The sequence below is a fragment of the Brachyhypopomus gauderio genome, chromosome 6, assembly GCF_052324685.1.
Source record: "Brachyhypopomus gauderio isolate BG-103 chromosome 6, BGAUD_0.2, whole genome shotgun sequence".
Taxonomy (NCBI): Eukaryota; Metazoa; Chordata; class Actinopteri; order Gymnotiformes; family Hypopomidae; genus Brachyhypopomus; species Brachyhypopomus gauderio.
Genome location: NC_135216.1, coordinates 34,099,868 through 34,121,990, shown reverse-complemented (window position 1 = coordinate 34,121,990; position 22,123 = coordinate 34,099,868). Strand labels below are relative to the sequence as shown.

At 42.6% G+C, this 22,123-nt stretch overlaps 1 protein-coding gene across 5 annotated transcripts in view; it reads right to left on the bottom strand.

Moving 5' to 3' along the window:
* The window catches only part of il2rb (interleukin 2 receptor, beta), a 13,252-nt gene extending 9,259 nt beyond the window's left edge, over nucleotides 1-3,993 (bottom strand). The window contains exons 1-2 of one of the 5 annotated variants that reach the window (XM_077010567.1): nucleotides 3,838-3,993; nucleotides 126-359 (exon numbers count right to left, since the gene is read on the bottom strand). In XM_077010567.1, coding sequence (XP_076866682.1) covers nucleotides 126-312 — 187 coding nt within the window. In that variant the 5' untranslated portion in view covers nucleotides 313-359; nucleotides 3,838-3,993. Of the gene's footprint in view, nucleotides 1-125; nucleotides 401-3,382; nucleotides 3,613-3,837 lie in introns of those variants that run through there. The other 4 variants (XM_077010570.1, XM_077010568.1, XM_077010566.1 and 1 more) reach the window with 4 other exon arrangements.
* Nucleotides 3,994-22,123: the final 18,130 nt, after the last annotated feature.

Here is a 22,123-nt window from a genome sequence, read left to right as displayed (position 1 = left end):
TGTGTGTGTGTGTGTGTGTGTGTGTGTGTGTGTGTGTGTGTGTGTGTGTGTTCTAACTGCACAGATGGGTAAAAAGCGGTGAAAAAATCACAATTGACAAAATATGGCTTAAAATATGTACTTACCTGAGTGTGATTGACAGGATTGAGAGGCTCCAAAAATGAGCAGTACAGGAATAAGCCAGTCAGTCCCCATTACTGCTGCCTCACACACACACACACACACACACACACACACACACACACACACACACACACTGTGGTGTAGGTACTGATGGTGTGCTGAGCTGACCACTAACTCCAACTTCTGCATCACCACCAGCACGAGGTAGAGCTCGCCAACGGTTGCTTTGGGAACGGCTGAGGGAGAGAAACCACCAACACTCTACATGTGGCTGAAACTGTGACACACACACACACACACACACACACACACACACACACCTCTTACGGCTGCTAAAAGAAGAGACCTAAATTTGGCAAGTGTTACCGCGGCTACTCTGAAAGCGTGAAGTGTGCAGGCAGTGCCGCGTGGGCGAGCCGTTATTCAGTTTCCTCATTAACAATTGGCTCATTAGCATTTTGCTCATTATCAATTCACTTTTTTTCAATTTAGTCATTATCAATTCACTTATTGTCAATTAATTCCTTCAATTCACTCATTTAGATCATAATGACAAGAGCAGGGGCTGGAAGCAATGTGATGATGCATCACAGCACTGTATTCATATCAATTAACAACTTAAACACTGTGGCAAAAAATATTAGATGAGGTATCAGGGGATGACACAAAGAGAGAGAGAGAGAGAGAGAGAGAGAGAGAGAGAGAGAGAGAGAGAGAGAGAGAGAGAGAGAGAGAGTTTAACATTTTTTATTTATTTCATTAGTTTTGAAGTTGCCGTCACAGGCACACTGGTACCTGTCAGAGTATGTGTGTATAGGTTTGATTAGTTTACATTAGAAACTTAGTCATTACAGTTAATGTATAAAACACACCTGGATAGGTTTGATTAGTTTATGTTAGACACTTAGTCATTACAGTTAATATATAAAACACACATAGATAGGTTTGATTAGTTTATGTTAGACACTTAGTCATTACAGTTAATATATAAAACACACATAGATAGGTTTGATTAGTTTATGTTAGACACTTAGTCATTACAGTTAATATATAAAACACACATATATAGGTTTGATTAGTTTATGTTAGACACTTAGTCATTACAGTTAATATATAAAACACACATGGATAGGTTTGATTAGTTTATGTTAGACACTTAGTCATTACAGTTAATATATAAAACACACATAGATAGGTTTGATTAGTTTATGTTAGACACTTAGTCATTACAGTTATTATATAAAACACACATAGATAGGTTTGATTAGTTTATGTTAGACACTTAGTCATTACAGTTAATATATAAAACACACCTGGATAGGTTTGATTAGTTTACGTTAGACACTTAGTCATTACAGTTAATATATAAAACACACCTGGATAGGTTTGATTAGTTTACGTTAGACACTTAGTCATTACAGTTAATATATAAAACACACATAGATAGGTTTGATTAGTTTAAATTAGACATTTAGTCATTACAGCTGTAGTAGCCCCAATTAGCGTAGTGGCCACTTGTAAAAATATTAAAACTACCATTGACGTTTTAAGTAAAGTATTTTTCTCACCACAATTATTGTTTTGCAGGAGTGATACGAGTGTAAATCAATGTCCAAGACTAATTTGACTTAAGAAAACTTTTCCATAATGATATTTTTGTTTACTTTGATGCTAGTATTTGTATGACAGATGTTTGTCCCACCAATATCACCATCACGTTAAGAATTTTACACCGAGACAAATAACCTGGGAACAAAAATGACTGAGGAGGTTTGAGCACGCATAACTACACCGTTGTTGGTGATACTGAAATACTTTTCAGATATGATTTTTTGCTAAAATAAAGTTATTTGACGATGGGTGCTTACACTTTTTTAAAATTCCCAACGGCATTGGTGATGAGAGACACAGAAAATATGACAACTGGAGCTACCAAGGTAATATATAAAACATTTTCCACGTCCTGTCCCTAAGCTCCTGTCCCCCCATTCTCCTGTCCCTCAGCTTATGCTGGTATTGACTTGAGACTTAACTAAAGACTCATGACTTGACTTGGACTTGTATTTTTCGACTTTTGAACACCTCTGGTGTGTGTGGATTGAGCCTGTGTAGAATGAGCAAATGAAAACCTGAGTAAACGGGTCACATCTCCCTCAACTACACTCACCCACACTCAACTACACTCACCCACACTCAACTACACTCAACTACATTCACCCACACTCAACTATACCCACCCATACTCAACTACACTCACCCACACTCACCCACACTCAGCCACACTCAACTACACTCAACTACACTCAGCCACACTCAGCCACACTCAACTACTCACCCACACTCAACTACACTCAGCTACACTCACCCACACTCAGCCACACTCAACTACACTCACCCACACTCACCCACACTCAGGTACACTCAGCTGCACACAGCCACACTCAGGTACACTCACCCACACTCAGCTACACTCACCCACACTCAGCCACACTCAACTACACTCAGCCACACTCAGCTGCACACAGCCACACTCAGCTACACTCACCCACACTCAGCTACACTCACCCACACTCAGCCACACTCAACTACACTCAGCCACACTCAACTACACTGACCCACACTCAACTACACTCAGCCACACTCAGCTGCACTCACCCACACTCAACTACACTCAGCCACATTCAGCTGCACTCACCCACACTCAGCTACACTCTGGCTGAACAGGTAATTGCACAGTATGAGCAGTAATTACACAAGTAAACAGTAAGCAGTAGTGAAACAACATAAACCTCTAACTTCCACAGCATGAAACTGTGAACATGACAACATTGGAGAGAATACCTCATCATTATTATTATTGTGCTTACACACACACACACACACACACACACACACACACACACACACACACACACACACACACACACACACACACATATATATACATTTAAACCTACACAGTCATATGATAAAAACCTTCTGAGCAAGATCATTTTTTTGTGCCTCATTGCTTTTGTACTGACATCACAAGTACTGAAACGCATCACCATTACCGCATCACCATTACCGCACACAAAGAGTTCACTCTTTGCTGCTAAGATGTTCAGAACAGAATTAGTTCACAAACCAAACAACGCATAAAGTTATCAAATTATTTACTGATTCCGCCAATAAGTGGGATATTCCCTCTCTCTGTGTGTGTGTGTGTGTGTGTGTGTGTGTGTGTGTGTGTGTGTGTGTGAGGGTGATGTACACTCACCAGGCACTCGCAGCTATGGACAAAGACAGCATTCAGCTGTGTGTAAATATCCCTTACATGATTACGACCCCCTCATCTCTCACCTGGTCTCTCTTTCCTACTCCCTCCCCTCCCTCTTGCTTTCTTTTTCACTCTCTCTCTCTTCCCCTCCACTCTTTGTCAGCTCTCTTTCCTCTCTCCCCCATCTCCCTTGAGCACTCAGTCCATTTTCTCCCTCTCTCTCTCTGTTCTGTCTTTCTCTGTCTCTCTCTGTTCTCTTTCTCTATCTCTGTTCTCTCTCTCTCTCTCTCTCTGGCTCTCTTGCTCTCTGTTCTCTCTCTCTCTCTGTTCTCTCTCTCTCTCTCTCTCTCTCTCTCTCCTCCTGCATCATAAAACCACGTCACAGTTGGTTCTTCATCTTATTTCAGATGGTAATATTTTTCATGGTGGTAGAATGAAAGTCCATCAGCACTAACCTGGCAGCTGCAGCTCCACCCTGAGCTCCTCAATACAGCTTCATGAAGGCTCAGTGTCCCGTGTGTCCCGTGTGTCCTGTGTGTGTTCTGTTGTGGACGTCCTGAATTCTTGCATTAGGTGCCTGGACCCCTGCTAACCCCACACTAGAGCACAGACATGATCTAGGCTAAAAAAAAACAAATTGATGAGGACCACATCCTGTTTCAGACAAGCACATACACACACACACACACACACACACACACACACACACACACACACACACACACACACATGTTCACCCTCATCCAGTCACATAAAAAGTACACGTATGCACACACAAACATGCACCCCTCTGTTCTGTGAGCCCTCATAAACTGGGATAAATGAACGAAACGTCCTGCATAATTCAAGTTGAGCGAGCAGCACAACCTGGGTGTAACATTTCTATAACTGTACGTGTGTGTGTGTGATGTTTATATTTATTCCTGTTACTTTTTCAGTGTTACACTTTAGTTCCCCTCCAACAAACAGAACACACACACACGCACGCACACACACACACACACACACACACACACACACACACACACACACTATCTAAAGGGCAGAGCTATTTACTGCTTAAAGGTGAGGAACATTTCACAATCAACTAGAATTTTTACGCACACAACTTCATCCTTTTGATGCCACAACTGCTCTGAACTAAGGGCCGCTTCTTTCTGTATGTGTATGTGTGTGTGTGTGTGTGTGTGTGTGTGTGTGTGTGTGTGTTAATGCATTCTTGTAAAGGTCAGACAACTCAGTTACGGAAACGAGAATGTGGCTTTTATGCTCACACAAAACAAGTCTCCAGACCACAAAGTGAGGTGTGTGAAGGGGCTTCAGAGTGTGTGTGTGTGTGTGTGTGTGTGTGTGTGTGTGTGTGTGTGTGTGTGTGTGTGTGTGTGTGAGAGCAGAGAGACAGAAACAGAAGCACATGAGTTAAAATACACAGAAGCTATTTGTACACACAGTTCACATTAGAGATTGTATATTCAGTAGATTGAGGTTATACAAGAACATGATACTGTTTGGGAGTTTCACAGTGCCCACAACGATGAGACCCAACCATGTCTCTGCCTACTGACTGCCACATGAGGCTGTTCTTCCCCCTGAGGTACCCAGGCCCCAGGAACTAACCCCCAGCTGCACCATCACTATCCGGATGAGGTCTGAGTGCTGGTGGCAATGTCTGGGAAACCTGCCCTGGTGTTTCAGAACATACGCACACGAAATGTCAACAGAGGGTGTGGTCATGAGTCTCCATGGGAACGTAAAGAGTCAAACCCCAGCAACCAACCTCAAAGACTAGCACAACCATCCCAGAAGCCTCGTGGGCAGTGCATACCTGGCTGACATGTACTCACTTATATGACTAATTACACAAGCTTAAGGTTAGTTGTGGATTTCACGTTTGTAACTTGTGCCTGTGCTGCAAGCTGAGGGCAGACAGCACACCTCGTCTGAAGGTCCTGAACATATGTGCTGACCACCAGACCAAAGTGCCAGCTCTCCATCGCACCACTATGTTCTGCAGAGGAAATGACATCTCCGCCACACTGCCTTTACCTTCAGGAAGCACATCACACTTTGTGTGTCCTTCACACATCCACCCTTCCTGCAGAGCAACACCGAGTTTACACTGGGCTTTGCACCATCCTGTTACAGCTTAAAGCTCCTGAAAGCTTTGCATGCACTGTCCCGCTACACCACTGACTGTCCCGCTACACCACTGATTGTCCCGCTACACCACTGATTGTCCCGCTACACCACTGACTGTCCCGCTACACCACTGACTGTCCCGCTACACCATTGACTGTCCCGCTACACCAACGACTGTCCCGCTACACCACTGACTGTCCCGCTACACCACTGACTGTCCCGCTACACCACTGATTGTCCCGCTACACCACTGACTGTCCCGCTACACCATTGACTGTCCCGCTACACCACTGACTGTCCCGCTACACCACTGATTGTCCCGCTACACCACTGACTGTCCCGCTACACCACTGATTGTCCCGCTACACCACTGACTGTCCCGCTACACCACTGACTGTCCCGCTATACCATTGACTGTCCCGCTACACCACCGACTGTCCCGCTACACCACTGACTGTCCCGCTACACCACTGATTGTCCCGCTACACCACTGACTGTCGTGCTACACCACTGACTGTCCCGCTACACCACTGATTGTCCTGCTACACCACTGACTGTCATGCTACACCACTGCTGAACACTTTGCATTTGGTAGAGCGCAAGGTTGAAGTTGAAGGTTTGGCAGGACAGCACTACTCCGTCACCTCCAGGTACGTTCTGAGACAAACATCTCATGACGTACCTTTATGGGGATCCCACCATAGAAAAGAAACGTGGTGCAGAAATTGTGGTGGTCAATTACCTTCTGGACTTCAGGAGGCCTGTTCTAGTCCACCAGCTGCCATATAATGACAGAAGCTTCCCAGCGTCGTGTCTTATGTGAAATGGACAATTAGACACAGACAACTCGCAGTATGATCCTCACCTATTAAACAAATGATTCAGATTATTGAAGAAGCATTCAGGACATCCTACCACACTCTATGCCCCAATTTCTGGCATTTCCCCACTTTTTGCTGAAATTAGCTCAATTAGACGATACGTTACCTATAACCATCCTGCTGGGATCATCTTCCAGTCTCTGACGTGGACTGGGATGATGTGTCTTCCCTCCGTGCTGGGTTCTTCGTGCTGGGTTCTCCGTGCTGGGTTCTCCGTGCTGGGTTCTTCGTGCTGGGTTCTTCGTGCTGGGTTCTCCGTGCTGGGTTCTTCGTGCTGGGTTCTTCGTGCTGGGTTCTCCGTGCTGGGTGCTGTTCCTGCATACTCAGCATGTTTCAGATCACCCCACATCATCTCAGTGGGGTGAAGATCAGGACCTTGACCCAGCCCTTCCAGGACTCTCCGTTCCTTCCTCTTCATCCAGTCCTTAGTGTGTTTACGGGGCGTTTTGGGTCATGTTGCGCGGTCCACACCCACTTCAGCTTCAGTGTTAGGACAGATGGTCTCTCACTTTCCTTCATCACTATCTGATACAGGGAAGAATTCATAATAGATTCTGAGATGGAGATACTGTGAGGTTCTGCTGCAGCAGAGCAGCCCCAAACCATGACACCTCCACCTCCACCTCCAGCTCCACCTCCACCTCCCCCTCCATGTTTCACAGAGGGTATGAGGTGCTCAAATGCTTTGTATGGTTTGTATCTTCTGTTGCAGTGCACAAAAATATATATTTTGGATTCATTTGTCCACAGGACATTGTTTCACAAGTCCTGGTCTTTGTCCAGGTGTCCTCTGAACTTGCTGAGGTGACCTGACCTGGACAGCTTTGCAGCTTTCGAAATTTTCTTCACTTGTAAATTATTTTCTGTACAGTGGAATGGCTGATTTCCAGTAGTTTGGAGATCTGCTTGATCCAATCCAAGACACGTAACCATCTACAACCTTCTATCTAAGGCTCCAGAGAGCTCTTTAGGTCTAGAGCAAACCAAACTAATGTCTGAGGTTAAACTAAAACAGCTTCCATCTGCAGTTGATTGGAACCTCATTCCAATTTTAGGTATTTTAAATAGCAATAATATATAATAAATATATTATATATATAAATATAATATATGTAAATATATTACTATATATAGGAGAGGGACGAGGCACGAGTCCAGCCTTGAACGCACTAACGTTACTTTTATTTATCACAGATAAGCGCATTCAGCGGACGTAAAACATTGACACCTATAAACATGTATGACTCAGACAAAGACGAGCACGGGACACTGCACGAACGCACATTAAATAGACAAACCACATAAGCCCCGCGTGATGACGAGACGAGCCACATATGAGACGGATGAACACACTCAGACACAACCACACCCACGAAGATCCACGCAGACGAGTAGACGTAGACAACGTAAACACACGCCCAAAAGGGAGGGGTCAGGGGCCGTAACGTGACAATATATAAATATATATAATAAATATTTACAGTTTTTCTTATTCGATTTGGTTCATTTCTCAGATTAGAATTGAAATTCTCAAAATTGTTCATTCAATCTCCACATCTCTTTTTCACTTGTGCACATCGTAATTGCATTTCTCATTGTGTTTAACATTTTGCAAATGCTTTTGTACATTTTGCAAATGGACATGGACAATTGTCTGTTGTTTTTTACATTATCAGTTGCTTATGTCATATTTATCAAAATGTGTTGTACCTATTGTCTGTTGAATTGTCGTACCCTCCAAAACATTTAGTCATTAGGTCATCGCCTAGGTCATTATCAATGTTGTGAATAACAGCGGTAAAAATAACGGCGTTAGGTAACGACGTCATTTTGTCAGTAACGGGATAATATAATTAATTACTTTTCCTGTCGTTACAACGCCGTTGACGTTACTGGTCATTAAAAGCGGTGCGTTATTATATATTGATATACTAACAGTAATGCGAGCGGACCGCTGCCCAGGCTAGTGAGTAGTAACAGATCTCTATAAGTCACAGTTCTCGGTGTAACACCTGTTTAACTTAACAAGTCAGTAAGCAATTGGCTAAGGCAGCGTTATGGTAGCCAATCAGAGCCAGTGTTTGTACACGTGTGCCGAAGCACGCCAGTGACACACAACACAAACGGAGAAGAGGCAGAAATGGCGAGTCAGGAGCAAGCCGAATTAAAATGAGCATTTTCAAGGTGGCGATATAAACATTATTTAAGAAAATACTTGAAGTTCCTGAATGTCTACCAGACTGGGTATTTGATTTATTTAATTACGAATAGAGGTTTTATTGTTAAGTTTACTTCTGTTGTGAACAAACCAGTTGTCTCAGGTTGAGATAATTGAATTGAATTTGATAGATGTAAATGTACTTTACATAGTGTAACTGTTTACTTGTGCTTTTTTTTTTTTTTTTACAAAGATTTGGGATTTTAAAGGATTTTATCCTGCACTGGTTTGTTTATGTGCAATAAATATCAAAAGTTAAACACCTTTCTGATCTACTCATTTCAACTGACTGTGAAACTGCTTTTTCAAAAAATCCTTATTCATTGACATATAACTTTTTTTTTACTTAAAAAAAATATTAATATATATATAATCTCTAAAGCATCATTTTACATTTATTTATTTAGTTTATTTTTTGTTACCTTTTGGTAGTTTACCCCAATTTGAACATTCAAATTAGAGAGAAAGAGAGGGACAGAGAGAGAGGATGGTAGAGAGAGAGAAAGAGCGAGAGAGAGAGAGGGAAAGAGGGAGAGAGAGACAGAATGAGAGAGAAAAAGAGAGAAAAGAGAATGAGAGAGAGAGAGACAGAAAGAGGGGAGGTGGATAAAATAGTTTCAGTGGTTTTTAAGATCAAACCACGTCAGCTTTATGTGACAAAGTTACCACATCTTACAATGAAAAATCACTTAAACTTCCACATAATGCTTCGCTTGCGTTCTTTGAGCGGCGTGTGACGGGTGTGTAACATTACAAAATAAGTGAGAAAAATGTGTGTACAGATTTAAATCTTTCTTGCACCATCACTGACAAAACTCCTTCAGTCTTTTATTGCTGTCTTTTTTGTCAAATTTTAGATTAGATTTTTTCCATGAAGTGTTTGTCCTTGTTTTGATGGCTCCATACTCTCTGCTTGATGGCAGCAGCTCAAACACACAATGATCAGGCTAGGATGTGTTCTTGAGGATGTTCTGGGTATGGAAAGAGTGTAGGGGTATGGAAAGAGGGTAGGGGTAGGAAGAGAGGGTAGGGGGGTAAGGAGAGAGGGCAGGGGGTACTTAGAGAGGGTAGGGGGTAAGGAGAGAGAGTAGGGGATAGGGAGAGAGGGTAGGGGGTAGGAAGAGAGGGTGGGGGTATGAAGAGAGGGTAGGGGTAAGGAGAGAGGGCAGGGGGTACTTAGAAAGGGTAGGGGGCAAGGAGAGAGGGTAGTGGGTATGGAGAGAGGGTAGGAGATACTTAGAGAGGGTAGGGGGTTAGACTGACTGGTCAAGGGGACAGACTGCACTCTGCACGGATTACCAGACAAGGTGGTGGGCTTGAAGTTATTGTCAGAAATGGAGATAAATGTTGTTTTCTTACTGCTGAAGTGTACTCCAGCTTTTAGTCGCTGATCTTTAAGGTTGACTTGATTTATAGGTCACCTAAAACAAATGAGGATTTTCTGATCTTTTATCATCAGCATAAAAAGCATAAAAATGCTTTAAAACAAATCTGAATGTTTGGCATTTGGAATGTTTATACATATTATATATAATTATATGTATATGTATGTATATGGTTACAGGTAAGCCAGAATGGCTATATAAAATGGTGAAGCAGAATGCTGGGGTAGAATGAGGAGATAAAATGGTGAGGTAGGATGCTGGGGTAGAATGAGGAGATAAAATGGTGAGGTAGGATGCTGGGGTAGAATGAGGAGATAAAATGGTGCGGTAGGATGCTGGGGTAGAATGACGAGCCAGAAAAGTGAGGCAAAATGATGAGGTTCCACACTGTCCCAGCATGCCACAGGGGCCTCCATGTCTTCTTCACCTCCTTTCCAGTAGTCGGCAGGGGTTCAAGCCCACACACACTGAACTGGGGAGAAAGGATGACCCACAGTCCATCACTACTAGGTACAATGTAAAACTTACGAGCTTAAAAGAGATAGAGTGAGAGTGAATTTGGTCTTATTTGTATTGCAGTATGAATTTTCTCCTTAATATTTTTTTTCCTTTGTAGTGATAGACCTTTTTTAATGTAAGGATATGAGATGTAAGGATGGTTGGTCCTACACTGCCCTCTTCAGGCCTGAAAATGGTATAACATGGCAGACTGTTTAGTGCAAGGTATTACAGCAACTCAGTAATGATCATCACAATTTGACATTATGACCATTATTTTTCCAACATATTTTTAATTCATGTTTTCACATATAACATATCAAATAAAATTCCAACCCAACCCCTATAACAAAATCACATCATAAAACAATAACACAGTCACGGCAAAAGGAAAAATGAATACATCACAAAGGTTCACAGATTACCCATGCATATCAGAGATGATGTTTACACAACGCTGCAGCTCGGCTGGTCTTCAACCTTCCCAAGTTCAGCCATGTCACTCCCTTGCTGTGCTCCCTCTACTGGCTTCCGGTAGCTGCCCGCATCAAATATAAAACCCTGGTGCTGGCCTACAAAGCAAAGCATGGTCCAGCTCCTCCTTACTTGATGGCCACGGTAAAACCCAGATGCATACCTAGAGCCCTCCGTGCCTCAAGTATGTCTCGTCTTGACCCTCCATCATCCAGGACACATGGGAGACAAGCATCCAGACTTTTCTCTGTTCTGGCTCCAAGGTGGTGGAATGAACTTCCCTTGTGTGTCCGAACATCGGAGTCACTTGCTGTCTTCAGACCCGACCGAAGACCCACCTCTTTCAAGTTGACTTTACATAATTATGCTTCGTCTATTGTGCTTTATCGTCTCTTTCCTCAGGTGTTTGTTACAGGTATTGCTTGCTGTCTTTTTCTCAAGTATTGTGCATAATTGGGTTATAGGAATTGCTTACTGTCTTTTTCCTCAGGTGATGTGTATATTCAGGTATAATTGTTAGGTATCATATGACTTTCGTCTAATGCCATAAATGTAAATGTAAATGTACACAAAACATTAGGCAGTGGTATGTCCGTTGTTAACAGTCTTATGCAGAAGAAATTTTAACACAGGGTCCCAAATCTTCTCAAACATATTTATCCTGTCGTCATTATAATATCTCAGTCTTTCCAGGTGCAGTGTGTTTGCTAGTTCCCCCAACCATAGGTCAAATGTGGGCACTGAGTCCTTCTTCCAGAATTTCAGAATCAACCTTTTAGCAATCACTGTACCAAACAAAACAGCCATCCTCTCAAATTTATTGGCTGACTTCAAGATATTAGTGGCTCCAATAATGGAGATGAGTGGTTCTGGGTCCCACTGCTTACCAAAAACTGTTGAGAAAAAGTAAAAAATTCTCTCCCAGAATGAGTGGAGCTGAACACATGACCAAAAAGTGTGTGTCAGATTACCAATAGCAACCTTACAACTGTATAAGATTGTGTCTGACATTGACTGAACAGTCTTGTATACTTTTCAAACTCTCCTCCCATATTTCATCGGATAACTGTTGCCATATCTCATCCTCCTACGCTCTCTTTATTCTGGTTGTGTCTACAGGGATATTGTTAAAGATCTTGTAAAAATATGACACTCCCCTTGGGTTGACGGGATCGAATTTGTTAATTGCCTCTTGGATTTTGTGCTTGGTTAAAGTTCCAAAGTCTGGCACATTTTTCCTAACATAGTCCCGAATCTGTAAGTATTGGAAAAAACTTGATGAAAAAGTTCCACTAATATAGAGGACGTATGAAATCTCCATATACAAAAAACAGCATCGTTGAGACCCGGCAAAAAAAGAGTGATTTTCACATATAGGGGTGTCAAATTGTAACGTATAGAACACGCCGAGAGGGATCCTGATGCGGAATAACACGTTCTTTATTTGAATAACTCTGTACAACTAGCCACACCGAAGAGGACCGAAGAGACGTGTGTTATGTGTTCCTGGATAGAGGGGGAATAGATCAAGATATCGTCTATGTAAACAAATACGTATTTATCAATCATGTCTCGGAATATGTCGTCCATGAAAGCCTGGAACACTGACGGGCTATTAGACAGCCCGTATGGCATTACTAGATACTCATAGTGCCCCCTGGCGGTGACGAAGGCTGTCTTCCACTCGTCACCAGCGCGAATTCTAATCAGGTTGTAGGCACTCCTGAGATCAAGCTTCGTGAACACTGCAGCCCCCATTAGTCGTTCTTGTGAGGCAGAGATGAAGGGTAGAGGGTAAGCATATTTAGACGTGACAGCGTTCAGGGCTCGATAATCAATACAGGGACCTAACCCCCCGTCCTTCTTCTCTACGAAGAAAAACCCAGCCGCGACGGGAGATGTCAACGGGCGAATAAACCCCTTCTGTAGGGCCTCACTGACATAAGATTCCATAGCGGCATCTTCTGGGCGGGAGAGCGGGTACGGCTTAGTTCTCCTGGGCAAGGTTACCCCGGGAAGGAGGTCGATGGCACAGTCGCAGGTTCTGTGTGGAGGGAGTAAACTGGCACGCTCTTTACTGAATACGTCAGACGAGGTGGTCGTGTGGAACATCGGTCTCGGAAATGACCTTCCTCGCCACAGTAGAGGCAGAGTCCTTCGCGCATGCGACGCGCCCTCTCCCGGGGAGTGAGTGGAGACCGGCCCAGCTGCATCGCTTCAGAGTACTCTCGATTGTCCTCTCCGGGGAGACGAGACGACTGGTGAGAAAGAGTGGAAGTGCGTACACCTGCTGTGTTAGGACGGTGAGTAGTGAGCAGCTTATCTATGTTCACCGCTGCTTGTATGAACTCGGAAAGAGTTAATTCTTCATCTTTACAGGCCAACTCAATCTGTAGATCGGTTCTGAGACCGCGGCGGAACACCGTCTTGAGGGCAGTTCCACTCCAGCCACTGCCAGCAGCCAATGTACGGGATTCTCGGGCGTAGTCTGCCGCGCTGCGTCTCCCCTGCTTGATTTCACATAACTGGGTGCCGACATGGCGCCCGGCGGCGGGGTGGTCGAAGACGGATCGGAGCAGTTCGGAGAAGTGGCGCTCCGTATTCAGGGAGTCGTCTCCGCTACTCCAAAGAGCAGTAGCCCAAGCTCCTGCCTCTCCCGTCAGGAATGTCAGCATAAAATCCACCTTTTGACGATCCGTCTGGAACAGGGCCGGGTGATAGGTGAAGTACATGGAGCACTGCATCAGGAAGTTCTTGCAACGCTCCGGAGACCCGTCATATCGTTCAGGTAAGGCAACTGGCATATTGGCGGGATGCATCGCAACGGTCAAGGGGGCAGAAGACACGGGGCTGGCACCTTGGACGTTCTGGCGTGCAGATTCGGTGAGGGCACGGAGCGCAGTTTCTTGGTTACAAGCTGTCTCGGTGAGCTGTTGTATACGCTCCGTCAGGGCTGCGATAGTCGCCTCTTGGCGAGCCAGGTGAGCCTGTGTTTCCGCAGGATCCATGGGAAAGGCGAAGTATTCTGTAACGTATAGAACACGCTGAGAGGGATCCTGATGCGGAATAACACGTTCTTTATTTGAATAACTCTGTACAACTAGCCACACGATGAGCAAAGTGACGTATGGCGGGTGCAGAGCAGTAGCGTGGGAGCGGTGGTCAGTGCGGTCCAGGGTCGAGAGGCGAGGGCAGAGTCCGGGAGGTATCCAGGGATCAGGCAGGAGACGTGGTCTAGGGGACAAGCAGAGTTCGGCACACAGAGAGACAATCAGGAATAACGGCTTGGTATGCAACGACATGAGGCAATACTTCGCAACCAGGAAGTGAAGTCTAGGTGCTTAAGTATGCCCGGAATGTGGGCGTGGTGGTGAGACAGGTGAACGTGATTATGTTATCTGCTATTCCTGACACAAATAAACCTCTGTAGCTTTTAGAATTTTTGCATCTGCTTCCAGATTTTTATAGTGCTGCCTATGACAAAACTATTAGAGTAAAGTAATTTCTTGATTTTAATAGAAATAGATTTTAATAGTTGAAGAGCAGTCAGATGTGTTATTACAGAGCAGGCGCTCCAGAGATAACCAGGCAAGACAGGACTCTTCTAATGAGGGTGGGCCCTTTTTCCACCACGCCAGAATGAATAAACGGGAAGCACAGTAATAATGTTTAAAATCTGGTAGGGAGAACCTGCCCTTCGTGCCCGGTTTACACAAGTGTTTTTTAGAGATTCTCACATTTTTATAGCCCCAAATAAAACAAGGAAGAGATTGAAATAGTTGCAGAAATCATGGTAATACAATGGCATTGATCCTCCCAGCCATGGATAGGGGGAGAGTCCTCCAATAATCAATATTCTGTTTAAGTTGTAAAATTTTGTTTTTCCAATTCAGTTGGAGATGATGTTCTGGGTTTTTTTGTCACATACCTAAATATGTAAAGGAATCATAAGGTATCTTAAATGGTGTGGATTTCAAATAAGCTGGATCAGCCCCCGTGGTAAGGGGCAATTGTCCTCTCTTGTCCCAATTTATAGAAAAACCTGAGAAGCTACCAACATTTTTGATTGTTGTCAAAAGAGGAGGCAATGATGCCTGTGGGTTAGAGACATACAAAAGTATGTCGTCGGCATAGAGCGAAATATGATGTTTACTTTTAAACATCTCAATAGGGGATATTAGGGACTTCTGCCTAATGCTGGCAGCCAGAGATTCAACAATGATCGAGAAGAGAAACGGGGAGAGTGGGCGGACCTGACGTGTTCCAAAACCAAATTGTTTGAGAGCGTACATCATATAAGGCCACTCTACTTGATCAAATGCACGTTGTGCATCTAACGAGATAATTATCATCTCCTCCGAGTAATTTGAATATAGCATATTAAACAGATGGCGCAAATTAAAGAACATATATCTACCTGGCATAAAGCCAGTCTTATCCTGATGAATGATTAAACCTATGTGCTTTTTGAGTCTATTAGCTAAAGTTTTCCCAAGAATTTTCTTGAGGTAACAGTGAAATTGGACGATAGGACGAGATAACCTCCGGATCTCTCCCAGGTTTGGGGATGAGTGAAATATTGGCTTTGTATAAGGTGGGAGGCAATCTGGATGCTTGCTTAGAGTGATTCAGCATACGCAGAAGTAGAGGTGATAGATTGGGGCTGAAAGCCTTAAAGAATTCAACACTGAAGCCATCAGGTCCAGGTGCCTTATTATTGGGAAGGGTAGAGATAACAGATTCAATTTCCTGGAGAGTTAAGCTGGCTTCTAGTGCGTCGACTGAATCTGATGGTAATTTTGGAAGATCTAAATTTTCAAAAAAGTTTTCCAAATTTTTATTATTCGATTTTCCCTGTGTCCAATAAACATCAGCATAGAAGTCCGCAAAACAGTCATTGATTTTATCCGGATCTGTTAGTAAAGTCCCATCTTTAAGCTTAATACGACGTATGGCTCTGGAGGGTTGCGATTGTCTAAGCTGGCGGGCTAACAGTTTATGAGGTTTGTCACCTAACTCAAAATATCTTTGTTTAACTTGTACCAAAAATTTAGAAACATTTTTAGACATTATAGAATTATATTCATGTCGTAGAGCTGTTATTTTGTTCAGTATATCTGGGCTTTGTTGTTATATGGGTTTTCTAGACTAGTCAACGTGTCATCTCTCATTTATCTTTGCTTTTGCCGCCTCGTACAAAATTATACTTCCCCTAATAACTGCCTTCATTGCCTCCCAGAGCACTGAATCATCCACATTTCCTTTATCATTAGAATTTAGGTATAGCTTAATTTCATTAGAAATATGGGAGCAAAACTCTTTATCTTTCAATAATATGTTATTTAAGCGCCAGTTACGCCTGTCCTTTTTATGAACCAGGTTAAGATTCAGAGATACAGGAACGTGATCTGATATGTGAATATTGTGGTATTTACAGCTTAATACTGATGCTAACAGCCTTGAATCCAAAAGGAAGTAGTCAATCCTAGAGTAGGATTTATGTACTGCTGAGAAATATGAATAATCTCTCCTAGTAGGATATAACAATCTCCAGATGTCAACCATATTGTGGGATTGTAATAGGTTTTTAATTGACTCACCACTTTTGAATAAATTAGATTGAGGGCGCTGTCTATCTAAGATTGGGTCTAGGGTTAAGCCACCTCTGCAGTGGATTTGGTCTTCAGCGTCTTGATAATCAAGGCTTTGATCACAGGATGGATATTTTGGCATGTTGTCAGAGGTCAAGTTGCAATGCAAGTGAAGGTCTGGGGTGCTGGAGTTCTTCTTATACACACCCACTAATTAACCAATCAATTAGTGAGCACAGGTGAGGCTGTAAACTAGGATTGGGTGCATTATATGACAAGGCAACAAAACTTTTGTCTTGCCAAAATCTGACCTTTCTGTGTTCATTAAATGATCAATATTTCTGCAGTAAAGCAAATTTAATTTCGTAAATTTAATCTCATTTGGGAGGTTTTAAGCTTTCATATGAGTCATTTCTAAAACCAATCAATGAATTTAAAGTCAGGTTATAAGCTTTTGTTTCCACAACATGGATAAGTGACAGAACTTATGTCAGGGACTGTACAGTGGTACCTCGAGTTACGAACAGCTCCACTTATAAATTTTTCGAGTTACGAGCATCGGTTTGAACTAAATTTCTGCTCGAGTTACAAATCTTTCTCGAGTTACAAAATGCTGACTTCCCGGATGCTGCCGGTAGTTGGCACATCGCTCTCATTCCCACAATGTCCTCTCATTCGTGAACCATGTTCTTTTCACGTGTTAGAATACAAGTGCAGTTGATTTGTTTACTATAAAGTGTACAGTAAGTGCTGTATCTACGCTTCGTTCCGTGCCAGTCTGTAGCCTACCTGTACGTTATATGTCCCTCCCTCACTCTCTCCTCAGCCACTCTCCGTTAGCCGGGCTCATCTGTCGCCAAGGTATGATTACACCATATTTTATAAATTGTTCTTACTGTATTTTGTAATTTTTTATTTTATTTATTTATTTTCTTGTGTAATTTTAAGCTTTACATATGTTTCTTAATTAAAAACATGCATTTTTTCATAATTTAGGACATTTTGGGGAATTTTCAGAGGGCTGGAACGGATTAATCCCATTTCCATTATTTTAAATGGGGAAAATTTGTTCGAGCTACGAACTTTTCTACTTATGAACATGGAACGAATTAAATTTGTAACTCGATATACTCGAAATACTTGTAAACCACTGTATTTAGTTAACTGTGATGTGCCGATTTACCCTAGTGAATATGAAATGATGTGATTGTATTTAGTTAACCATCACATGCCTATTTGCCTTAGTGAAAATGAAATGCTAAAACAGTGCTATGAAAGCACAGCACATTGTGTATAGCCTATGGATATTCTTTCAGGCTACCCGATACATTAGTTTAACAATTTTGCATTTCCATGACACAAAGTGGCCAACTATCATTGAAATGTCAACCAATTGATTGCAATCTTTTCCCAGACTAAATTCTTAAGAACTCACACAGGCTCAGCATCTCCATAAATATGACAGATAGACAATGAGTATAGCATCTGAGAGAGAGACCTTAGAGAGAACCCTGAGAGAGAGAGCGAAAGAGAGACTTCAGAAAGAAACCAGAGAGAGAGAGAGAAAGAGAGAGAGAGAGAGAGAGAGAGAAAGGAAAAATGCCTTAGTCAGCCTGTTTCCTCCTCCCTCTTTCAAGCTCTGCACCTCCCTCTCTCTCCCTCTCTTACTCCCTCTCCCCCTCTCTGTCCCTCTCTCCACCTCTCTCTCAGTTTTACATAAATTTTTCTTAGAATGTCAGTTTGCATCATATCATAAATTCCCTCATATACAATATCTCATTATGTTGAAAGGGGTTGAATGAGTAAGTTAGCTACATTTAAAGAGCTTTACTAATTTTGTCCCATTCAACATAGAGATACTATTTAACACAACTCTAGTTAAAAACCGAGTGTTATTCCCTTTGTCTCTTACCAGATTGTGTTTAGTATATTTTGTGGAATCATTTTGAGACATACTGCATGGTTTATCTTACCTGTGATAAAATCACTTTTCCCTTGGTAGTCGCTGTGTATATCACGGGTAAGATAAATGCTCTTTAACAATGTAGCTGGCTAGGTATTTAGACAGAATCTAAAGCTTAAAACCCTGATAAAAATCCCATTTAACGCAACTTGCTTTCTGTCTAAATAGCTAGCTAGCTAGCTAAATGTAAAGACCTTTACTAGTTTTCTACACTTCCGTTGTGTTGTGGCTGAATTTGCAGTGAAATGTAGCATATGCATTGTCATTTTGATGAATTTGGTTTGCGCATTTGCAGTGCATTTTACTTTTGCAGTGCGATGGACTTTCAGGGCCACCGTACTATTCAGGTGATGCTAAAGGCATGGCCTCAGGCCTGGGAATCAAACCCACGACCTTCTGGTCACAAGACCAGCTCCCTACCACAGGACCATGACTGCCCCTTATGGAAATGGAAAACAATATTGAGAAAGGAGGATTAGGATAAATTCCCACTAATCAAGATACCAGCTGACCTGTGACACTAGATCACTTATGAAAAGACTCAGCAAGGAGCTGCTGAGATGTCAGTCAGGTGTATCACATCCAGTCTAATTAGGCTGGTTTAGCAGATCGGCTCCCCCTAGTGGAGGCTGGTGGTGTAGTCCGGGAGCCAACCCTTACACATCCAGGAGAGACTCAGAGTAAAGCTCCTGCTCACATAGTCATAGACACTAACAGACAACTAATACTAATAGACAACTAACACTAAAATGCTTTTGACAACTGCTCAAATTATATAAGGATAGATTATCAAACATATAAAGTGAATCAGTTGGATTGTAAATAATGTAAAAAAATCATCCAACATTCAGAGGGAAACAAGGAGCAGGTGTGAGATTCAGTGGGTGGGTGAGGTGAACTGGTGAGGTGATGGGGATTGGTGAGGTGATGGGGATTGGTGAGGTGATGGGGATTGGTGAGGTGATGGGGATTGGTGAGGTGAGATGATCAGTCATATATGTCTACTTCTCCACAGGGATTTGCCGAAGAATGGCATCATCTCCCCCTCCAGAGTCTACAAGGCCCCCATAGATGTGGACGTAGTTCCCCTTCATAGGTGGTGTTCCAACGGTTCCATCAGACAGCAGATAGTGCTGCAGAATCTGCAGAACAGGCAGATGAGGGCTCTGAATGAATACATCAAGAAACTTATTGTAGATGAGGGAGAACTTGAACAGGAAATAAGAGATACAGATTGTACCTTAAGTAACGTGAAAACAGAGCAGATGTCTAATGAAAAGTTACTGAACATGTCCCAAGCAAATTGAAAGAATCCACATTATGCTTGAATTCATCAAAAAAAAAAAAACCCTCCAGAAACTTGTACGGGAGAAGAATAAAGCAAACACTAAAATACAAACTGGGCTGAAAATTGCACTAATACCAGTTGTCGGATGGATTGCTGGTGAGACATTTTCTGTTGGTTTAATATATAAAATATACCTGAGCTATTTTCAAAGTTAAGGATTTTATTGGTGTGAGTTCTACACATTCATTTGATTTCTTCTCTGTGCAGGTTCTATCATAGTAATCAATGGAGCAGCGAAAAAGTATCAGGCCTTGGATGCTATCAGAGAGACTAGAGAGGATGTGAGAAATAATGAGGTTAAAGTGGAAAAGTACAGAAGTGTCTGACTACGAGTCCAAGGTTTCTCAGTTAAAGTCCAACATCAGAAAGAAACATAATAAGCTGGTGCAGATCCATGAAGAGATGCAGGAGGTGATGGTGCAGAGAAAGGGTGTAGCTGAGTTCCAGAGGACAGTGAGAAAGTTCGTCCAGTTCTTGAGTGGCTGAGGGTCACATTGACAGATCCATTCTCCAGGATGAAGGAGATAAACCCTACCTCTAACCCTACCTCTAACTCTAACCCTACCTCTAACCCTACCCTACCTCTAACCCTACCCTAACCTATCCCTAACCCTAAGGCAGCAGAACAAACAGCAGGGAACAAGCACTTATTGACTGAAGACATACCACAAGTCATCAGTACCATGAGAGAGAACCACCCAACACTGCCAGGTTGCTCACTTCAGCTGCATTCTCAAGCTGACAGTTCTTTTTATTTCTTCCGTGTCTCTCATTTCTCTTGGTTATTTGGTATGATTGTTATGTTTGACTGGTTTGGGGTGCTGTTCTATTTTTAATATTCACCTTTTTAATGATTTTCCATTCTGAAATTATTGAAATCTTGTATCACAATTTTCAGTTTTTTTTTTTTTTAAATGTAACACAATTCTTAAGCTTCTCTGTTTAAAAATGATGTAGGTGAACATTTCATATAATAAAAAAGTAAATCACTCCATGTGATGCCAGTCAATGGTATTTTTGCAGTCACCGCCTTATATACATTTACATTTACATTTACGGCATTTAGCAGACGCTCTTATCCAGAGCGACTTACAAAGTGCTTTGCTTCTGATCACAGAATACATCATAGGAAATAGTACAGATAGGCCAGAATTCAAGACACCATTGAGTCAGACTACTACTAAACTACAGGAGTCAGTATCATTACCTAGTGTTTTGCAAGTTAGACATTTGCCAAGAAGCACAAATAACCATAAACAGACATATAATTTAAGAACAACGGCAAGTGGTATCAGCTGAATTAGTGCTCTGGTAAGAACTCAACAAACAGGTGAGTCTTCAGTCTACGCTTGAACATAGCAATAGACTCTGCCGTACTAGCAGCTAATGGAAGATCGTTCCACCATCTTGGAGTCAGGACGGAGAATAGTCTGGAGCTTTGTCTTCCATGAGTCTTTAAGCATGGAGTTTCAAGTCGAGCCAAGCTTGAGGTTCTAAGTGTTCGCTGTACAGATCGGCTTTTGACCATGGACATCATGTAGGGAGGGGCCAGTCCATTTTTGGCTTTGTAAGCAAGCATCAATGTTTTATATCTGATGCGTGCCGCTACTGGAAGCCAGTGAAGAGAGCGTAGTAGAGGAGTCACATGTGAGAACTTGGGTAGATTGAAGACCTGTCGTGCTGCAGCATTCTGAATTAGTTGTAGAGGTCTGATGACCCGTAGAGGAAGACCTGCAAGTAGGGAATTGCAGTAGTCCAACTTAGAGATTACTAGAGACTGCACAAGCACTTGAGTAGCTTCCTGTGAAAGGAAGGGTCGTATTCTCCATATGTTGCAGAGGAGAAATCTGCAGGATCTGGTCAGCTTTGAAACATGTGTTGAGAAGGACAACTCGTTGTCCAACGTTACACCCAGGCTTCAAGCAGTTTCTGATGGTGTTAACAAGATGTTCTCAAAGGAAACTGTGAGGTCGTTGTGTGAGTTTGGGGTTCCTGGAATGTACAAAAGCTCAGTTTTGCTAGGGTTGAGCTTCAAGTGGTGAGTAGTCATCCATGAAGCAATATCTGTCAAGCATTCCGAGATACGCCTAGAGACCTGGGTGTCAGAATGAGGGAAGGAAAGAATTAGCTGGGTGTCATCAGCATAGCAATGATAATAGAAACTATGAGACAAAATAATGTCACCAAGGGAACGAGTATATAGAGAAAAGAAGAGGGCCTAGGACCGAGCCTTGGGGGACGTCA